General features: G+C 40.1%; 2 protein-coding genes across 5 annotated transcripts in view; one reads left to right on the top strand and one right to left on the bottom strand.

The window, feature by feature from the left end:
* Window positions 1–16,191, top strand: part of Galphai (G protein alpha i subunit) — a 160,670-nt gene extending 144,479 nt beyond the window's left edge. For all 4 annotated transcript variants that reach the window (XM_053779754.2, XM_053779756.2, XM_053779753.2 and 1 more), the window contains 2 exons: window positions 3,644–3,768; window positions 12,523–16,191. In XM_053779754.2, coding sequence (XP_053635729.1) covers window positions 3,644–3,768; window positions 12,523–12,588 — 191 coding nt within the window. In that variant the 3' untranslated portion in view covers window positions 12,589–16,191. The remainder of the gene's footprint in view (window positions 1–3,643; window positions 3,769–12,522) is intronic.
* LOC128690957 (importin-4-like) overlaps window positions 13,812–21,220 on the bottom strand; it is a 178,687-nt gene continuing 171,278 nt past the window's right edge. The window contains exon 22 of the mRNA XM_070088447.1: window positions 13,812–13,992. The gene's annotated coding sequence lies outside the window, so the exon portion shown is untranslated. The remainder of the gene's footprint in view (window positions 13,993–21,220) is intronic.

Genomic DNA, 21,220 nt, shown 5'->3' with positions numbered 1-21,220 from the left:
AGGAAAGGTAGGGGGTGTATGGACCAGGTGTTTACAGTGAAACATATAAGTGAACAGTATTTAGATAAGGCTAAAGAGGTCTTTGTGGCATTTATGGATTTGGAAAAGGCGTATGACAGGGTGGATAGGGGGGCAATGTGGCAGATGTTGCAGGTGTATGATGTAGGAGGTAGGTTACTGAAAGCAGTGAAGAGTTTTTACGAGGATAGTGAGGCTCAAGTTAGAGTACATAGGAAAGAGGGAAATTATTTCCCAGTAAAAGTAGGCCTTAGACAAGGATGTGTGATGTCACCGTGGTTGTTTAATATATTTATAGATGGGGTTGTAAGAGAAGTAAATGCGAGGGTCTTGACAAGAGGCGTGGAGTTAAAAGATAAAGAATCACACATAAAGTGGGAGTTGTCACAGTTGCTCTTTGCTGATGACACTGTGCTCTTGGGAGATTCTGAAGAGAAGTTGCAGAGATTGGTGGATGAATTTGGTAGGGTGTGCAAGAGAAGAAAATTAAAAGTGAATACAGGAAAGAGTAAGGTTATGAGGATAACAAAAATATTAGGTGATGAAAGATTGGATATCAGATTGGAGGGAGAGAGTATGGAGGAGGTGAATGTATTCAGATATTTGGGAGTGGACGTGTCAGCGGATGGGTCTATGAATGATGAGGTGAATCATAGAATTGATGAGGGGAAAAGGGTGAGTGGTGCACTTAGGAGTCTGTGGAGACAAAGAACTTTGTCCTTGGAGGCAAAGAGGGGAATGTATGAGAGTATAGTTTTACCAACACTTTTATATGGGTGTGAAGCATGGGTGATGAATGTTGCAGCGAGGAGAAGGCTGGAGGCAGTGGAGATGTCATGTCTGAGGGCAATGTGTGGTGTGAATATAATGCAGAGAATTCGTAGTTTGGAAGTTAGGAGGAGGTGCGGGATTACCAAAACTGTTGTCCAGAGGGCTGAGGAAGGGTTGTTGAGGTGGTTCGGACATGTAGAGAGAATGGAGCAAAACAGAATGACTTCAAGAGTGTATCAGTCTGTAGTGGAAGGAAGGCGGGGTAGGGGTCGGCCTAGGAAAGGTTGGAGGGAGGGGGTAAAGGAGGTTTTGTGTGCGAGGGGCTTGGACTTCCAGCAGGCGTGCGTGAGCGTGTTTGATAGGAGTGAATGGAGACGAATGGTTTTTAATACTTGACGTGCTGTTGGAGTGTGAGCAAAGTAACATTTATGAAGGGGTTCAGGGAAACCGGCAGGCCGGACTTGAGTCCTGGAGATGGGAAGTACAGTGCCTGCACTCTGAAGGAGGGGTGTTAATGTTGCAGTTTAAAAACTGTAGTGTAAAGTACCCTTCTGGCAAGACAGTGATGGAGTGAATGATGGTGAAAGTTTTTCTTTTTCGGGCCACCCTGCCTTGGTGGGAATCGGCCAGTGTGATGATAATAATAATAAAAAAATATTCCTTTGATTTGCAAATGGAAATTAGTTTTATTTTAACACACTGGCCATCTTTCACCAAGGTAGGGTGTCCTGAATAAGAAGAAACATCTTCACCATCATTCTCCATCACTGTCTTGCTAGATGCTGCCTGATACTACAGCTTAGATGTCCCTCCAAACTGCAGTATCCCCACCCCTTCAGTATGCAGGCACTTTACTAGCCATCTTAGGACTGAAGTCCAATTAACCAGTTTCTTGAATCTCTGCATGAATGTTACCATGCTCACACTCCAACACCACATCATAACAACCACTTGCCTCCACTCCTAACATGCTCACACATGCCTGTTGAATTTCCAAGCCGTTTGTGTACAAAAACTAACATTACCCTCTCCCTTCAACCATTCCAAGGATGATCCTTTGCCCTCTTTCCCTGCAATACAGATTTATACACCCTCCAAGCCTTCTATTTTTCTCCATCCTTTCTAAATGTCCAAACCACCTCAACTAATCAGCCCTCTGGATAATACCTTTAGTAACCCCAGACCTTGTAATCGGCAGGCTATGAATTCTCTACATAATATTCACACCACACATTTCTGTCAGCCATGACATCACTGCCTCCAGCTTCCTCTTCCAAAGCAAAGCTCAAAACCCCTGCTTTACACCCATATAAGAGTGTTGGTACAACTGTACTTGGATAAATTTCCCCTTTTGCCTGCATGGATAACATTCGTCTCCACATATGCCTCGTTTCACCACCCATTTTTTCACTTTGTCACTTCTTTAGTTCACCTCATCTTTCATACCATGTCTGCTGACAAGTCAACCCCCAAATATCTGAACACATTCACTTCCTCTTTACTCTCTCCTTCCAGTATGATATCCATTTTTTCATTACCTAAATTTTTTGTTACTCATCACCTTGCTTTTTTCTATGTTCACTTTTAATGTCCTTTTTTTTTTTTTTTTTTAAATATTCTCCCAAATTTAAATATCAACCTTTGCACCTAATCGAGAATTTCCTTAAAAACTGTCATCGGCAAAAAATCAACTGTGACAACTCCCGCTTTGTATTAGATTCTTTATCTTTTAATCCCACGTCTCTTCCTAACACCTAAGCATTCGTGTCTTTTACAGCTCCTTCTTTAAATATGTTTAACAATCATTGTGACATCATACATCCTTGTCTAAGGCCTACATACCCTAACCTGAGCCTCACTAAAAACATGCATATCCAGAAGTCTACACATCAAGCTTATCTTTTATTAGGTCTTTCATTGAAAATGGTTAATCTCAATACAGTGACTCCCCTACATACAAACATTCGTGTTGCGAACTTTTGATAATACAAACATTTTGTTGGAAGTGCTAAGATGTAAACAATACATAGTAGGTTACTCTAGCTGCATTGTTCATCCATGTGCTTGTGCTCTCTCCACAAATTCAGTGTTATTTGTGATTATTATACCCCCAGTACATATGTTGGACTTACGAACGGCTGCTTGGAACCGAACCTGTTCATAAATGGGGAAGACTGTATGGTTAGATCTGGAACCCAGTCTTGAAAATTTATTACATTTTTTCTCTAATGGCCAGATCATGACCTACTGTCTTGGGTTAGGTTAGAGAAGGTTGTATATTATTACTCATTGGGGACCCTAAACCTGTAGGGGTCGTACAGCGTCTCGAAGAATGGGAGAAATAGTTTGATCCAAGGAAGGGGAGGTCAAAGCCAATTCCTTGGATGAAGAGACCCTCACTGGTCTTAAGGAACTTTGTTGAGATTAGGGTGTATGTATACAGCCCTTCCAATACTTTTCATAGTGAATTAGGTTAAACGGGGGTTTGTACATAAGCTTTTGGCAAGGTTGTTTTTGTTGTACAAATACTCTGAGTAAGTTTTGTAATAATATTTAGCTCTAAAGTATGTTAAAAAATAATGGCTAAAAATAAAGATTTCCAAAAATTGTGATACTGATTTTTTTTATAATTTATATCACATCATTTATAATATAGATTTAGAGAATTATGGCAAGAGAATTTTTCTGTAGATTAGAATACATGTATTTGTTAATTGCTCATAAGAAAAAATAGTGAAAACTTCCATAACGTCTCATCATACATTTTTCCAGTCATGTATGAGAAAATGCAAATGAGCCTGCTTAATTAATTTAGCTGTTTATAATAAAAATAAATTTAATTGTCACCCTGCAGGCAGCAATACATACGATGAATCTGCCAACTATATTCGCATGAAGTTTGAGAATCTTAACAAGCGGAAGGATCAGAAAGAAATCTACACTCACTTCACATGTGCTACTGATACTGGCAACATTCAGGTCAGGTGATGAGTTTTGATAGTATGATTTGTAGTACGCTAGTAATAAGGTTAATTTATTTTTATGGTACCACAGATTAGGGAACAACCTGAAAATTGTATTTTTTTTTTTAACCCTTTCAGGGTTTCCGACGTACTAGTACGCTTAAATTCTAGCACCTTTAAATCTAGCAGAGAAAGCTGGTAGGCCTACATATGAAAGAATGGGTCTATGTGGTCAGTGTGCGCAGTATAAAAAAAATCCTGCAGCACACAATGCGTGATGAGAAAAAAAAAACTTTGACGGTGTTTTTGGTTTAAAACGGTGACTTTGCACTGTATTTTCGTATGTTATTTATGGTTGTATTCTAGTTTTCCTGGTCTCATTTTATAGAATGGAAGACGTATTACAGAAATTGAGATGATGTTTATTGGTTTCACAATGAAAAGTACCTTGAAATTGAGCTCAAAGAAGCAGAAATGTTCGATTTTTGGCAAAGTTCAAAAGTAAACAAATCATGCCATGCGTCCAATTCATGTCAACTGGTGAGTCTAATATTCTTTCACAAGTGCACTGATATTATACCATTTCTACACTAATGCAGTGGTCTGCATAACAGTAAATCTATTTTTTGTGAGAATAAAATTTCAAAGTGGAAAGCAAAAGAAATGTAAGAGGGGCCTGGGGACATGACTAATGAACAGAGGAAATGTTATTTTAGTGCCAGGAATGTCTGTCTTGTTTATTCTGACCCTATTTGGAAATTTCTGACCCTATTTGGAAATTGGCGTCTTGAAATTTGTGTGAAATTGGCAAAATTGCTAATTTCTGACCACTTTATTGGATAGTTGAAATTGGTAAATGGGTGGTTTCTTATACTCATTCGATAGAGAAAATGGAGTTCTAGTGAAATAGTTATGATTTTTGTCGACTAGTACAGTGGAATTGGCTGAAAATAGGGCCCAAAGTGGGCGAAATCGCCGATGCGTAAACATCGTCAAAACCTGTAACTTTGCAAGAGCATAATTCCGTAAGTTTTCCATCAAATTTCATACTTTTGGTGTCATTATGATCGGGAAAAGATTCTCTATCTTTTCATAAGAAATTTTTTTTTTTCTGATAAATTTTCGACCCTGAGAACAAGTTTATGAGAGGGCCTCTCGACCCTGGAAAGGTTAAAGTATGCTGTTGTGTATGGATGGAAATAACACTTCTTGAAGTCTGCCACATTAAAAAAATAGTTTGTACTCCTCATTGGATATACTGTTATGAATGGAGTGGACTTAGATGGATTTTGCTGTTATTGTTTATACATGCTTCCTTTCTTATAAAATGCTTAGATCAGATAGAATTATTATTAATAATTATTATTATTTTATTAATTTTAAAAAGCATTAAACCTGTATGAGTCATGCAGTACTATATTAGTCAAAAGGCTACACCTCAATTATATTTCTCTCTTATTTATTGTCCTGATATGTTTAGTGGGGTATGCTCTTCCATTTGCCCTTGTCTTTGGCTTTTTATAAATTTTCCACTTCTCATGACTCGCAGATTTCCTCCTTCACCTACACTTTTTTCATTAACTCATATTAATACATTTGCCCATTTTTACTGTGGCATTTTGTTCTAATCATGCACTGGTCAGGGAGGTATACCATCTTTTAGGAGTGAAGAAGAGCAGAATGTAAGTGTGGGGGAGGTACGCGAGGCATTACGTAGAATGAAAGGGGGTAAAGCAGCTGGAACTGATGGGATCATGACAGAAATGTTAAAAGCAGGGGGGGGATATAGTGTTGGAGTGGTTGGTACTTTTGTTTAATAAATGTATGAAAGAGGGGAAGGTACCTAGGGATTGGCGGAGACCATGTATAGTCCCTTTATATAAAGGAAAGGGGACAAAAGAGATTGTAAAAATTATAGAGGAATAAGTTTATTGAGTATACTAGGTAGTAGGTTGGTAGACAGCAACCACCCAGGGAAGTACTACCGTCCTGCCAGATGACTGTGAAACAAAAACCTGTAACTGTTTTGCATGATGGTAGGATTGCTGGTTTCTTTTTCTGTCTCATAAACACGCTAAGATAACAGGGATATCTTGCTACTCCTACTTACACTTTGGTCACACTTCACAGACACGCACATGCATATATATATATACATACATCTAGGTTTTTCTCCTTTTTCTAAATAGCTCATGTTCTTCTTTATTTCTTCTATTGTCCATGGGGAAGTGGAAAAGAATCTTTCCTCCGTAAGCCATGCGTGTCGTATGAGGCGACTAAAATGCCGGGAGCAATGGGCTAGTAACCCCTTCTCCTGTATACAATTACTAAAAAAGAGAAGAAGAAAAACTTTATAAAACTGGGTTGCTTAAATGTGCGTGGATGTAGTGCGGATGACAAGAAACAGATGATTGCTGATGTTATGAATGAAAAGAAGTTGGATGTCCTGGCCCTAAGCGAAACAAAGCTGAAGGGGGTAGGAGAGTTTCAGTGGGGGGAAATAAATGGGATTAAATCTGGAGTATCTGAGAGAGTTAGAGCAAAGGAAGGGGTAGCAGTAATGTTAAATGATCAGTTATGGAAGGAGAAAAGAGAATATGAATGTGTAAATTCAAGAATTATGTGGATTAAAGTAAAGGTTGGATGCGAGAAGTGGGTCATAATAAGCGTGTATGCACCTGGAGAAGAGAGGAATGCAGAGGAGAGAGAGAGATTTTGGGAGATGTTAAGTGAATGTATAGGAGCCTTTGAACCAAGTGAGAGAGTAATTGTGGTAGGGGACTTGAATGCTAAAGTAGGAGAAACTTTTAGAGAGGGTGTGGTAGGTAAGTTTGGGGTGCCAGGTGTAAATGATAATGGGAGCCCTTTGATTGAACTTTGTATAGAAAGGGGTTTAGTTATAGGTAATACATATTTTAAGAAAAAGAGGATAAATAAGTATACACGATATGATGTAGGGCGAAATGGAGGAATAACATCTTGTAGGAGTGAGGAAGAGCCAGTTGTGAGTGTGGGGGAAGTTCGTGAGGCAGTAGGTAAAATGAAAGGGGGTAAGGCAGCCGGGATTGATGGGATAAAGATAGAAATGTTAAAAGCAGGTGGGGATATAGTTTTGGAGTGGTTGGTGCAATTATTTAATAAATGTATGGAAGAGGGTAAGGTACCTAGGGATTGGCAGAGAGCATGCATAGTTCCTTTGTATAAAGGCAAAGGGGATAAAAGAGAGTGCAAAAATTATAGGGGGATAAGTCTGTTGAGTGTACCTGGTAAAGTGTATGGTAGAGTTATAATTGAAAGAATTAAGAGTAAGACGGAGAATAGGATAGCAGATGAACAAGGAGGCTTTAGGAAAGGTAGGGGGTGTGTGGACCAGGTGTTTACAGTGAAACATATAAGTGAACAGTATTTAGATAAGGCTAAAGAGGTCTTTGTGGCATTTATGGATTTGGAAAAGGCGTATGACAGGGTGGATAGGGGGGCAATGTGGCAGATGTTGCAAGTGTATGGTGTAGGAGGTAGGTTACTGAAAGCAGTGAAGAGTTTTTACGAGGATAGTGAGGCTCAAGTTAGAGTATGTAGGAAAGAGGGAAATTTTTTCCCAGTAAAAGTAGGCCTTAGACAAGGATGTGTGATGTCACCGTGGTTGTTTAATATATTTATAGATGGGGTTGTAAGAGAAGTAAATGCGAGGGTCTTGGCAAGAGGCGTGGAGTTAAAAGATAAAGAATCACACACAAAGTGGGAGTTGTCACAGCTGCTCTTTGCTGATGACACTGTGCTCTTGGGAGATTCTGAAGAGAAGTTGCAGAGATTGGTGGATGAATTTGGTAGGGTGTGCAAAAGAAGAAAATTAAAGGTGAATACAGGAAAGAGTAAGGTTATGAGGATAACAAAAAGATTAGGTGATGAAAGATTGAATATCAGATTGGAGGGAGAGAGTATGGAGGAGGTGAACGTATTCAGATATTTGGGAGTGGACGTGTCAGCGGATGGGTCTATGAAAGATGAGGTGAATCATAGAATTGATGAGGGAAAAAGAGTGAGTGGTGCACTTAGGAGTCTGTGGAGACAAAGAACTTTGTCCTTGGAGGCAAAGAGGGGAATGTATGAGAGTATAGTTTTACCAACGCTCTTATATGGGTGTGAAGCGTGGGTGATGAATGTTGCAGCGAGGAGAAGGCTGGAGGCAGTGGAGATGTCGTGTCTGAGGGCAATGTGTGGTGTGAATATAATGCAGAGAATTCGTAGTTTGGAAGTTAGGAGGAGGTGCGGGATTACCAAAACTGTTGTCCAGAGGGCTGAGGAAGGGTTGTTGAGGTGGTTCGGACATGTAGAGAGAATGGAGCGAAACAGAATGACTTCAAGAGTGTATCAGTCTGTAGTGGAAGGAAGGCGGGGTAGGGGTCGGCCTAGGAAGGGTTGGAGGGAGGGGGTAAAGGAGGTTTTGTGTGCGAGGGGCTTGGACTTCCAGCAGGCATGCGTGAGCGTGTTTGATAGGAGTGAATGGAGACAAATGGTTTTTAATACTTGACGTGCTGTTGGAGTGTGAACAAAGTAACATTTATGAAGGGATTCAGGGAAACCGGCAGGCCGGACTTGAGTCCTGGAGATGGGAAGTACAGTGCCTGCACTCTGAAGGAGGGGTGTTAATGTTGCAGTTTAAAAGTAGTGTAATAAGACAGTTGGAGTGAATGATGAAAGTATAATCGGCCAGTAGGAAAAGTGTACGGTAGGGTTATAATTGAAAGAATTAGAGGTAAGACAGAATGTAGGATTGCGGATGAGCAAGGAGGTTTCAGAGTGGGTAGGGGATGTGTAGATCAAGTGTTTACATTGAAGCATATATGTGAACAGTATTTAGATAAAGGTAGGGAAGTTTTTATTGCATTTATGGATTTAGAAAAGGCATATGATAGTGGATAGAGGAGCAATGTGGCAGATGTTGCAAGTATGTGGAATAGGTGGTAAGTTACTAAATGCTGTAAAGAGTTTTTATGAGGATAGTGAGGCTCAGGTTAGGGTGTGTAGAAGAGAGGGAGACTACTTCCCGGTAAAAGTAGGTCTTAGACAGGGATGTGTAATGTCACCATGGTTGTTTAATATATTTATAGATGGGGTTGTAAAAGTAAATGCTAGGGTGTTTGGGAGAGCGGTGGGATTAAATTATGGGGAATCAAATTCAAAATGGGAATTAACACAGTTACTTTTTGCTGATGATACTGTGCTTATGGGAGATTCTAAAGAAAAATTGCAAAGGTTAGTGGATGAGTTTGGGAATGTGTGTAAAGGTAGAAAGTTGAAAGTGAACATAAAAAAGAGTAAGGTGATGAGGGTATCAAATGATTTAGATAAAGAAAAATTGGATGTCAAATTGGGGAGGAGGAATATGGAAGAAGTGAATGTTTTCAGATACTTGGGAGTTGACGTGTCGGCGGATGGATTTATGAAGGATGAGGTTAATCATAGAATTGACGAGGGAAAAAAGGTGAGTGGTGCGTTGAGGTATATGTGGAGACAAAATACGTTATCTATGGAGGCAAAAGAAGGGAATGTATGAAAGTACATGTATAGTAGTACCAACACACTTTTATGAGTGTGAAGCTTGGGTTGTGAATGCAGTAGCAAGGAGGCGGTTGGAGGCAGTGGAGATGTCCTGTCTAAGGGCAATGTGTGGTGTAAATATTATGCAGAAAATTCGGAGTGTGGAAATTAGGAGAAGGTGTGGAGTTAATAAAAGTATTAGTCAGAGGGTTGAAGAGGAGTTGTTGAGGTGGTTTGGTCATTTAGAGAGAATGGATCAAAGTAGAATGACATGGAGAGTGTATAAATCTGTAAGGGAAGGAAGGTGGGGTAAGGGTCATCCTCGATAAGGTTGGAAGGAAGGGGCAAGGGAGGTTTTGTGGGCGAGGGGTTTGGACTTCCAGCAGGCGTGCATGAATGTGTTTGATAGGAGTGAATTGGAGACGTATGGTATTTGGGACCTGACGATCTGTTGGAGTGTGAGCAGGGTAATATTTAGTGAAGGGATTCAGGGAAACCGGTTATTTTTATATAGCCGGACTTGAGTCCTGGAAATGGGAAGTAAAATGTCTGCACTTTAAAAGAGGGGTTTGGGATATTGGCAGTTTGGAGGGATATGTTGTCTCTTTTTATACGTATATGCTTCTAAACTGTTGTGTTCTGAGCACCTCTGCAAAAACAGTGATTATGTGTGAGTGAGGTGAAAGTGTTGAATGATGATGAAAGTATTTCCTTTTTGGGGATTTTCCTTCTTTTTGGGTCACCCTGCCTCGGTGGGAGACGGCCGACTTGTTAAAAAAAAAAAATTGGAGAAATGTTAAACATGATCTAACTGCCTCCAACCTCCTCACTGTGTTATTTACAGCATATGCGTCCCCCCTACAAATAAAAGATTCACTGTACTCTGCATTCCTCTTTTTTTGCAAGGAAATGAGTGAGCTACTCAAATCCCAATATAACTCAGTTTTTAGCAAGCCACTAACCAGACTGAGAGTCGAAGATCAAAATGAATTTTTTGAGAGAGCCACAGAATTTGGTTAACACAAGCCTATCCGATGTTATCCTGACGCCAAATGACTTCGAACAGGCGATAAATGACATACCCATGCACTCTGCCCCAGGGCCAGACTCATGGAACTCCGTGTTCATCAAGAACTGCAAGAAGCCCCTATCACGAGCCTTTACCATCCTATTGAGAGGGAGCATGGACACGGGGGTCGTCCCACAGTTACTAAAAACAACAGACATAGCCCCACTCCACAAAGGGGGCAGTAAAGCAACAGCAAAGAACTACAGACCGATAGCACTAACATCCCATATCATAAAAATCTTTGAAAGGGTCCTAAGAAGCAAGATCACCACCCATCTAGAAACCCATCAGTTACACAACCCAGGGCAACATGGGTTTAGAACAGGTCGCTCCTGTCTGTCTCAACTATTGGATCACTACGACAAGGTCCTAGATGCACTAGAAGATAAAAAGAATGCAAATGTAATATATACAGACTTTGCAAAAGCCTTCGACAAGTGTGACCATGGCGTAATAGCGCACAAAATGCGTGCTAAAGGAATAACAGGAAAAGTCGGTCGATGGATCTATAATTTCCTCACTAACAGAACACAGAGAGTAGTAGTCAACAGAGTAAAGTCTGAGGCATCTACAGTGAAAAGCTCTGTTCCACAAGGCACAGTACTCGCTCCCATCTTGTTCCTCATCCTCATATCTGACATAGACAAGGATGTCAGCCACAACACCATGTCTTCCTTTGCAGATGACACCCGAATCTGCATGACAGTGTCTTCCATTGCAGACACTGCAAGGCTCCAGGCTGACATCAACCAAATCTTTCAGTAGGCTGCAGAAAACAATATGAAGTTCAACGATGAGAAATTTCAGTTACTTAGATATGGTAAACACGAGGAAATTAAATCTTCATCAGAGTACAAAACAAATTCTGGCCACAAAATAGAGCGAAACAAATTCTGGCCACAAAATAGAGCGAAACAAATTCTGGCCACAAAATAGAGCGAAACAAATTCTGGCCACAAAATAGAGCGAAACACTAACGTCAAAGACCTGGGAGTGATCGTGTCGGAGGATCTCACCTTCAAGGACCATAACATTGTATCAATCGCATCTGCTAGAAAAATGACAGGATGGATAATGAGAACCTTCAAAACTAGGGAGGCCAAGCCCATGATGACACTCTTCAGGTCACTTGTTCTATCTAGGCTGGAATATTGCTGCACACTAACAGCACCTTTCAAGGCAGGTGAAATTGCCGACCTAGAAAATGTACAGAGAACTTTCACGGCGCGCATAACAGAGATAAAACACCTCAATTACTGGGAGCGCTTGAGGTTCCTAAACCTGTATTCCCTGGAATGCAGGAGGGAGAGATACATGATTATATACACCTGGAAATCCTAGAGGGACTAGTACCGAACTTGCACACGAAAATCACTCACTACGAAAGCAAAAGACTTGGCAGACGATACAACATCCCCCCAATGAAAAGCAGGGGTGTCACTAGCACGTTAAGAGATCATACAATAAGTGTCAGGGGCCTGAGACTGTTCAACTGCCTCCCAGCATACACAAGGGGGATTACCAACAGACCCCTGGCAGTCTTCAAGCTGGCACTGGACAAGCACCTAAAGTCGGTTCCTGACCAGCCGGGCTGTGGCTCGTACGTTGGTTTGCGTGCAGCCAGCAGTAACAGCCTGGTTGATCAGGCTCTGATCCACCAGGAGGCCTGGTCACAGACCGGGCCGCGGGGGCGTTGACCCCTGGAACTCTCTCCAGGTAAACTCCATAGATAAACTTTCTCTCACAGATGCCTCAGTGATCCATATACCATTCTTTCACTTATTCTGTAGCTCGCCTATCTTTCTTAAATTCATCTGCTGACACATCCACTTGCAATTCTGTATTTAAACTCTCTCACTTCCTCTATATTTCCTCCCACCAGTCTGAGTTACAGTACTTTTTTTTTTTACTCCCATTTCCTTGCTCTTTTATATGTTCACTTTGTTTCCTTTTACACAGCTTCCCAAACCCTTCACCATCCTTTGTAATTTCTCAGAATCTCCATAATGAATTGTTATATTCTTGAAAGGTTTTAATGCACTTTATCTAACCCATGTAAATTAATATTGTATAGATAAGAATTATTCAAGATTAAATAATAGTTATAACAATTTAGAAATTCATACAGTATTCATGATTTTTATTCTTTATATATTCCAGTTTGTGTTTGATGCTGTAACCGATGTAATCATCAAGAATAATCTCAAGGACTGTGGTCTTTTTTAGAAGGTGGGCTCCCTGCAACCCAACTTACTATGATAATTAGGGTCATGTGAAATGTGGCTTCATGACCCACCTGTCACATTCCTAGATGGATAAGTGTTTGCACCAAAGTATTATATTGCTGGCAGGACACTGTAGTCAGTTGTACTCAAACATGCTGAAACTTATACTAAAACAAGAATGTCTGTGAGACTGAATGTAAACAATATTTTGGTAGGAATATGTTTGATGCTGTGCACAGTTGGACTCTGTCTCACCACACAAGTGGTATTTACAGTGCCTAGAATATGTATATGATTATTGAATGAAGAAATTGTGTGAACTATTGTGTGCCATGTGTTACTTTGGGCCAGTGATTATGGTTGGTGTCATGAGTGCATATACCAGTCAGATGTTTAACGCTATTGAAAGTGAAAATACTAATTAATTTCGTTTCATAAAAGTGATTTTGTACAAGGCATATTGGAAAGCTTTTTATTTTGTTTGATAAATAACCGAGTGTAGCTAGGACTTTTCCTTGTGTTTACTACAGTATGTGACATGTAGCTAACATAGCCATAGAGAATAATTGATTCTTACTGACCAAAAAAATACATGCATCATTATCTCCTTTATAAATATTCAGTTATTTTGTCACAAGTGTAAATGTGATGACAAGTTTCTGCCTTATTTAGTTTATTCGAGTGAAATTAAAATTTTCTTGCTAAGGCAGAATTTTTATCGGTGTTACGCAGACTGCGAAAGAAAATCTGTGTCTACACAGGTTTTTCTTGCAATTTATTTGTGTGTATACAAAAGGAGTACCTTATGCTTTTCGAGACATTTCATCCGTGTTATATAGAATCTATTTTGGTATTTCTAAATATTTTTATTAACTTGTGATTTTATTTTGTTTCAATGAGGTAGAGTTCATTTGATAGCAGGAGGTATTAGAGGCCACATAAATAGATGCCTTTTTCAACTTGCTTGCATGGATATGACCATGGGTGTTTGTGCAATACCTAAGGAGATTTGTCTGTGGTGTGTGGAATCGAACCTTCCCTGCTCCCACTCCCTCTGTTGTTCTATCTCGTCACCCCAGCCCACACCAAGATTCTTGCACTTGTAATACTGCCAGTCAAACATGTTTTAAAAGGAGTATGTTTAAATCTTTCATTTCATATACTATATTTATAATTTATGTATCAGATTACCAAATTCCTGAGGATGAATATGTAAAAGTTCACTTTTATGTAAATATTTATTGCTCATAATTTTGTAAGTATACCTGATGGGCAGACTTTCTTGGACAATATCTCCCGTGCCTGTTGCTTCTTGATGCTGGTCTGGTCTGTTGTGGCATTCCTGTCTTCATGCAGCTCTAGCATTTCTACATTGTTGTGTAAGCCACAATTCCACTAATTTCAGCTGAAGCATAAAAAAGCAGAGGTGAAATTATGTAACTAATAATTTTGTATTCATAATCACTCATTGCTTTATAATGTTTTGGCACCTGGGATGTGCACATGTAACCTTAATGTGCTGTGGTGTGTAAGTTGTAGGTATGCAGAGTGGGATGCCAGATTCTGGCTATGGCAACTACTCATGATTTTTAATATCCTTAACAGTTACTCATTTTTGTTGCTGTTTATAAATGTAGAACTAAACTTTTAAGTGGCTTTGTATGATTTCAGTGCTTCTCAAGTCATGGTGGGTATTGGAAAGACCATAGATCATATGTATATAAGCATAAACAGATACTACAAGTATAGCTAAGTTCAGCATATTGTATTTTATCTTCAAACTACTGGTATTGAATTATTTTTTCTAACCATGAACAAAGGGAATGTTTTTAAAAAATGTAAATAATCATTACCACAACACATTTTAATTTTTTTTAATACTGGAATTTATTCTTTATAAATTTAAATATGAACTTTTAATATTGGTTTATCTCTGTACTTTGAAAAGTGAATAATAGTATACATGTACTTTTACATTGTTACCAATGTAGAAGAATTTTGCACAACTTGTTAGCTCTTCAAGAATACAATTCTTAAGTAATTCAGTTTGTGTTGCAAGACAAGTGAAAATTGGTAAATGAATGCCAACATACGCAGCAGAACTTATTACACAGGGAAGTCAGGCAGACATACAACAGACATGACGAATCACACAACTTTTAAGAAATAATGCAAGTGGTAAACAGTGTAGAACATCGTGTTTTTTATAATCATGTTGTAAGGTCTCTAGGATAAGGTTACTGTAGTTTATTGCCTGTAGTTTATACATAAAATTTGATGATTTCTTTTAGATAGCCCTGTGACTGCAGTCTCAGATGTCTGGCAATAAGGTTTCTACACTTCAAACTGTCATAGCCTTTTGCTCAAACAGGAAAAGGCCTGATTTACATGTAAAATTAAATAACAGTGACACACCAGACTACAAATTATATTGTAGCGAGAGAAATATTCACCCTGCACATTTAAGGTATATAGCTTGTATCTTTCATTCCTGCTTTTTAAATGTGCATAATCATCTAAAAGTGAGACATTCAGATTAATGCTTATTAAAAATTATTAAATTCATAAATTGCTAAACCTCTAGGGGTTCATTTAAGAATTATTTGACATGAATTTTCCTCTGGTGTTTAAAGAACATAAAAATCATCAAAGTTGTTCAACAGTGCTCCAAGTTCCATAGAGTTAAACAAATTACAAACACAAGTAGAAATTATTTACATGTAAACATGGGTTTAGTGCATTTGTGAATATAATAATACTTGTAAGCATATTACTGAGATGTGTTTAAATAACTAGTTTCTTAGTGTTTATTTTATCCCACTTTTTTTTTTTTTTTTTTTTTAGAAAGTGCAGCATGGAATAGAATCAGTATTGAGCAACAAAAATGGGTTTCTCTTATGTTGAATGGCTTCTAAACTGTAATATATAATTTGTATTTTGAGAGAAATTTGGATTTACAATTGCCAGAATCTAGATGCTATCGATACTCGGTTATACACTTGTATAATTACAAATCACCGGTAGTCTATATAGTCGGTCGTAACTGGATTTTTGCCAAATATTTTATGGTGATGATGGTTGCCAGTTGACATTTTTGGTTAATTATTTTTTTTAGCATTTGATAACTGTCTTGTGTTGGGCATTTTTTCTATCTTTTATAATAGGTAATTACTTATGAAGCTATTCACTTCCAGTAGTGAATGTTGTCAGTACATTAGATAAAAAAGATCAACAGAATAAGTGAATTTCAGTGAAGCTGAATGGTCTTTAAATAAGCACATCTCCCTGTGGTAACTATGAGTAAATGTGATGCACTTGAGCTTTAGATCTTCAGTAGTGCTCAACATACTCAAATTTGGAGACAATCAAGGATATATATGTAGTACTCTTAGATATTAAAAGTATAAAAATGTCAAGCAGATATATTTGCTATATTTTCTGAGAATTGCAGTTAATTATTTGGTCAAATGAATATTGATCATATTACAATGCTAATCATCAGTAAAAATTTGTACAGTGCATTGCAAAGAAAATAACCAGCACACATTTTGGAATATATCTTTATTCTTGTACAGGTATTGCCTAAAATAAATGACAAAAATTCCTTGCATTTTACTCTTCAGTGATTTCTGTAGTGCACACCTTGTCTGATCGCCGTGATGCCCTTCCCCTTCGCTACTATGTACGCTCTCACGATCTCTGCAATCCTTCCATTTATAGAATGGTCACCGATATTAGTAGACATTATTTGTTCGCCGCCCCTGTTTGCTCCGTCCCTTCTCTCTTGCCTACATTCACTCATCTTCCCTTCAGTTACCACCTTTATATGTTCATGTAGCATCTCACTTTTCCCTACTCCCCTAGGAAGTTCCAGCTGTTCTTTCTCACTCCCTTGCTCGAAAGCCCAACTGCCTACGGTGGCTTCCCGCTTTTTTTTTCTTGACCACTTCCACTCTCATTCTCATGCCATCACAGTGTACACAGATGGCTCTAAGTCTTCTGACGGCGTCTGATTCGCAGCAGTGTTTCCGGACAGCATCGTGCGAGGGCATCTACTATCTTCGGCTAGCATTTTTACTGCTGAATTGTATGCCATTCTTGCAGCACTTATTTGTATCGCATCTATGCCCGTGTCATCATTTGTGGTTGTCTCAGACTCCCTTAGTGCTCTACAGGCTATACGGAAATTTGATACACCTCACCCCCTAGTTCTCCGTATCCAACTTTGGCTACACCGTATCTCTACCAAGCATAAAGATATTGTTTTTTGTTGGGTCCCTGGTCATGTTGATGTACAGGGCAATGAACAGACAGACACTGCTGTACGGTCAGCAGTACATGACCTACCAATTTCACATAGAGGTGTTCCACCATTTCCGGACTATTTTGCTGTAATAGCTACCCACCTTCACACCCGTTGGCAACAACGTTGGTCAACTCTGCTCGGTAACAAACTTCATTCTATTAAGCCAAGCATAGGTTACTGGCTGTCTTCTTGTCATCAGTGCCGAGGTTGGGAGACTACTCTCTCCCGCCTTCACATTGGCCACACTCGTCTTACTCACGGGTATCTCATGGAGAGACACCCTGTTCCTCTGTGAGCAGTGTCAAGTTCCAGTATCGATTAGCCACATTCTGTTAGACTGCCCTCTCTATCAACGAGCACGCAGAATTTACCTCCATCGTCGTCCCCGCTCTACTACTCTCTACCTTCCCTTCTTGCTGATGGACCCTCCTTTTATCCTGACTGTCATTGACTTCTTGACAATGACTGATTTACTCCACAAACTCTGATGATGATACCTTTCTACCTCAATCTCTTGCTGCCCTCTACCCTTTCACCATCCACTGCCCCGCTGTTCTCTGTAACCTATCACTCATCCATCTCCCTTTTGCCACCTGATACCCTTGCTTCCTTCCTGCCCTGCAGCGCTGTATAGCCCTTGTGGTTTAGCTCTTCTTTTTGATTATAATAATCTAGTGCACATCACATTCAAAACATGTTAAACCTGTATAGGGCTTACAGCAATTCACAAATGCTTCAGTTGAAAGGCATGGTAGGATGAGCTCCAACACTTAATTCTGCCTATTGATTAATTTTCTAGAGTGCATCAGTTTTTGTTTCATTCGTACAAAGGATGGACCAACTCTAGACAACTGTCCAAGTGACATTGACCTGTAACTGATGAAGTGAGCCCTATTACTGCTGCCCCTTGCTCTTATTCTCAGAAACAACCTGTTTGACAATCTCTCCCACCTACAATCTGTGCTTCAAGACAACTCTTGGATAAAATTCCTTACTCTTCAACAAATCACACTTGCAGACTACCTTTCCAACCCCTCAAGGAAGGTTCCTTGATGTTGGTGAGGGGCTCTTGATTTAGGGAATTGGATCTGTGCTCCAGTTCCCCGAATTAAGCCTGAATGCCTTCCACATCCCCCCCCCAAGGTGCTGTATAATCCTCTGGGTTTAGAGCTTCCCCATTGATTATAATAATAATAATAATAATACCTTTCCGACCATAGTATTAGCAAAGCACTCTGACAGCGTGTTGGACGGAACATTTTCTTTTCATGTTCTCAGTGGTGTGTGTATTGTCACCATACAAAAATGCTAGTAATATTTCCATTCTTAGCTCCACTGGCGACACTACTACTGTCACGATTCATAAGCATTCTTCCCTAAATTCTTGCTGCAGAACCGTTATCCTTCTGCATATCATCGTTGAATGATTTTTCTAACTTGTGATATAGGCATTATGGAGCAACTTGAGCTCCAGGACCTTCCAATTCTTAAGGTAGACACTTATGCCCTTCTTGTCCACAGGCAGAGATACTAGCCTTCCTTCCAACCTTTTCGAGGACGACCCCTACCCCGCCTTCCTTCTAAAGATTTAAATGCTCTCCATGTCATTCTACTTTGATCCATTCTCTAAATGACCAAACCACCTCAACAACCCCCTCTTCAGCCCTCTGACTAATACTTTTATTAACTCCACACCTTCTCCTAATTTCCACACACTGAATTTTCTGCATAATATTTACACCACACATTGCCCTTAGACAGGACATCTCCACTGCCTCCAACCGCCTCCTCGCTGCTGCATTCACAACCCAAGCTTCACACCCATATAAGAGTGTTGGTACTACTATACTTTCATACGTTCCCTTCTTTGCCTCCATAGATAACGTTTTTTGACTCCACATATACCTCAACGCACCACTCTCCTTTTTTCCCTCGTCAATTCTATGATTAACCTCATCCTTCCTAAGTCCATCCGCCGACACGTCAACTCCCAAGTATCTGAAAACATTCGCTTCTTCCATACTACTCCTCCCCAATTTGATATCCAATTTTTCTTTTTCTAAATCATTTGATACCCTCATCACCTTACTCTTTTCTATGTTCACTTTCAACTTTCTACCTTTACACACACTCCCAAACTCATCCACTAACCTATGCAATTTATAAATACTGGAATTAATTCCTACTCCACAAGCGTAAAAATTGCTGGCACTTTGGCCAGCCAGCTAAATATTGTAGGTCAGTGGCAGAATACCCAGTCTGTGGTGCAGCTGTCCATAGCAATCTATCCTGCAGCCAGCCTCCCACTAGCCTTATTTGCAAAGAGGTACAACCTGCAAATTCTGCCATTGCCTGGTTTTCTTAAGAGAAAGGGAGATCCATTTTCTAAAGGAGAAAGAGGGTTTCTCTTACACCATGCCAGTTTCTCATCCCTGACTTCAGGAAAGACTCCCACTGCTTTCCTATGCCTGAGTTACTAGATGGCCTCAAAACTCTGGTGTACCTACTTCCACAGCTTCCTTTGTAGTACCTCTCTGTCCATCCGTTATGCAGCCCTTGCCTCTGATGTTATTAATTCATTGTCTACTACTGTCTTGTCTTCGTCAACATCTCACTTGCACGTTCCTCCATCTGCATGACCCCTGACTATATCATCTCGTCTTCCCACATCTTTAAAGTTTAAAAATCTCTGAAATTCAAATCTCCTGCCCCTAATTATCATAATCAAATAAAGCACTAAACTGACAAGGGTCATGTAGTGCTGCGGGGCAGAAAATAGTGCTAGTGTTGTTTATAGCACAGTGCTATAAACAAGGTGCTGTATAGCCCTTGTGGCTTAGCACATCTTTTTGATTATAATAATAATAATATGAACAAGGTGAAGAGGGGATCAGAGGTAAGGGAAGAAAAGGACTGGAAAGGATGCTAAGGGCTGTGTGTCAAAGTTCGTAGAGTATAGCATTTGCTGACGAAAATTCAAAAAGTGATTGCAAGTCAAAGGCAGGGCCATCTGCAAGAAGGGGAGATAAGGCAAGAGAGGTAGGGTGGTGGCATCGGTGGAAGTAAATCCTGCAAGCTCACTGGTAAACAGGACAATCCACAAGAAAGTGAACCGAAATAGGGACCCGACAAACCTCGCAGAGGAATAAGGTGTTGCTCCATGAGATACCAATGGGTAAGGCAAGTATGGCCAATGTGGAGATGGGAGAGTGTAGTTTCCCGAGTACGGCAACGGTGGTAAGATGGCCACAAACCTAAAAGTGGTTTAATAGTGTAATTCTTATGGTGCATGTCCGGCCACCATTGTTGCCAACGGCTGCAAAGACGAGCAGAGATGACTGTAAAGTAAACCCTGAACGGAATACCTCTACAGGAAACTGGAAGATCACTTACCGCTGATCGTGCAGCAGCATCTGCCTGTTTATTGCCCCTGCACATTGCGTCCAGAGACCCAACAGAAAATGACATCTTTGTTTTTGCTAGCTACACGGCACAACCATAGATGAATACGAAAGACCAGTGGATGAGGGGAATCAAATTGTTTAATGGCTTGTAAAATGTTGAGGGAATTTGAAATGATCACAAACGGAGACACATGTAATAGAGAAGTGCTACGAGGATGGCATACAACTTGGCGTTAAAAATACTAGCCGAGTCTTAATAGCCTCGGATGACATCATCAGGGAACACTGTCGCAAACCCAACACCATAAGATTTAGAACCATCTGTATAAACAGCGACGGCATGAGCATGTGACCGGAATTGATCAAGAAAAACAGTGAGGAGGAGAAGCAGCCATAGGTAGGAGAGCTTTGGTGCATGGCAGTAGGGGAGAACAGACACAAACCGTCAGAACCTCCCAAGGGGGAAGGGAAAAGGCAGACGCTAAATAAACATACAAGGGAGGCAACTGGAGAGAAGATTGGAGTGAAGAAGAGAAAATGGTCAGAGTAAGCAGAGGCGCCGAACAAATAACGGGCTTCTACTAACGTCTGAGACCAACCTATATGTAGAAGGAACATGAAGGTCATGATAGCAGACAAAGTAACAAAGGCAATGAGCATCACGATGATCAGTGAAGGAAGGAACATTCGCCTCAGTGTAGAGGATTTCAACTGGATGAACGAAAAGCACCAAGGCACAAACGTAGACCCTGATGATGAAGGGGATCTAACTTAGAAAAAGTTGCAGAAGCCACAGAATAGACTTGGTCGCCATAATCCAGCTTGGACAAAAGGGAGGCTGCTACAGGGCGACAGTCAAAGCCTGTGTAAGCTATAGAGAAGTCATCCACATTAAGTGATGACCAAATATGCGATGGAAGAAT

Source organism: Cherax quadricarinatus, chromosome 24, assembly GCF_038502225.1.
Source record: "Cherax quadricarinatus isolate ZL_2023a chromosome 24, ASM3850222v1, whole genome shotgun sequence".
Classification (NCBI taxonomy): domain Eukaryota; kingdom Metazoa; phylum Arthropoda; class Malacostraca; order Decapoda; family Parastacidae; genus Cherax; species Cherax quadricarinatus.
This window is presented reverse-complemented; position numbering and strand designations above follow the sequence as displayed.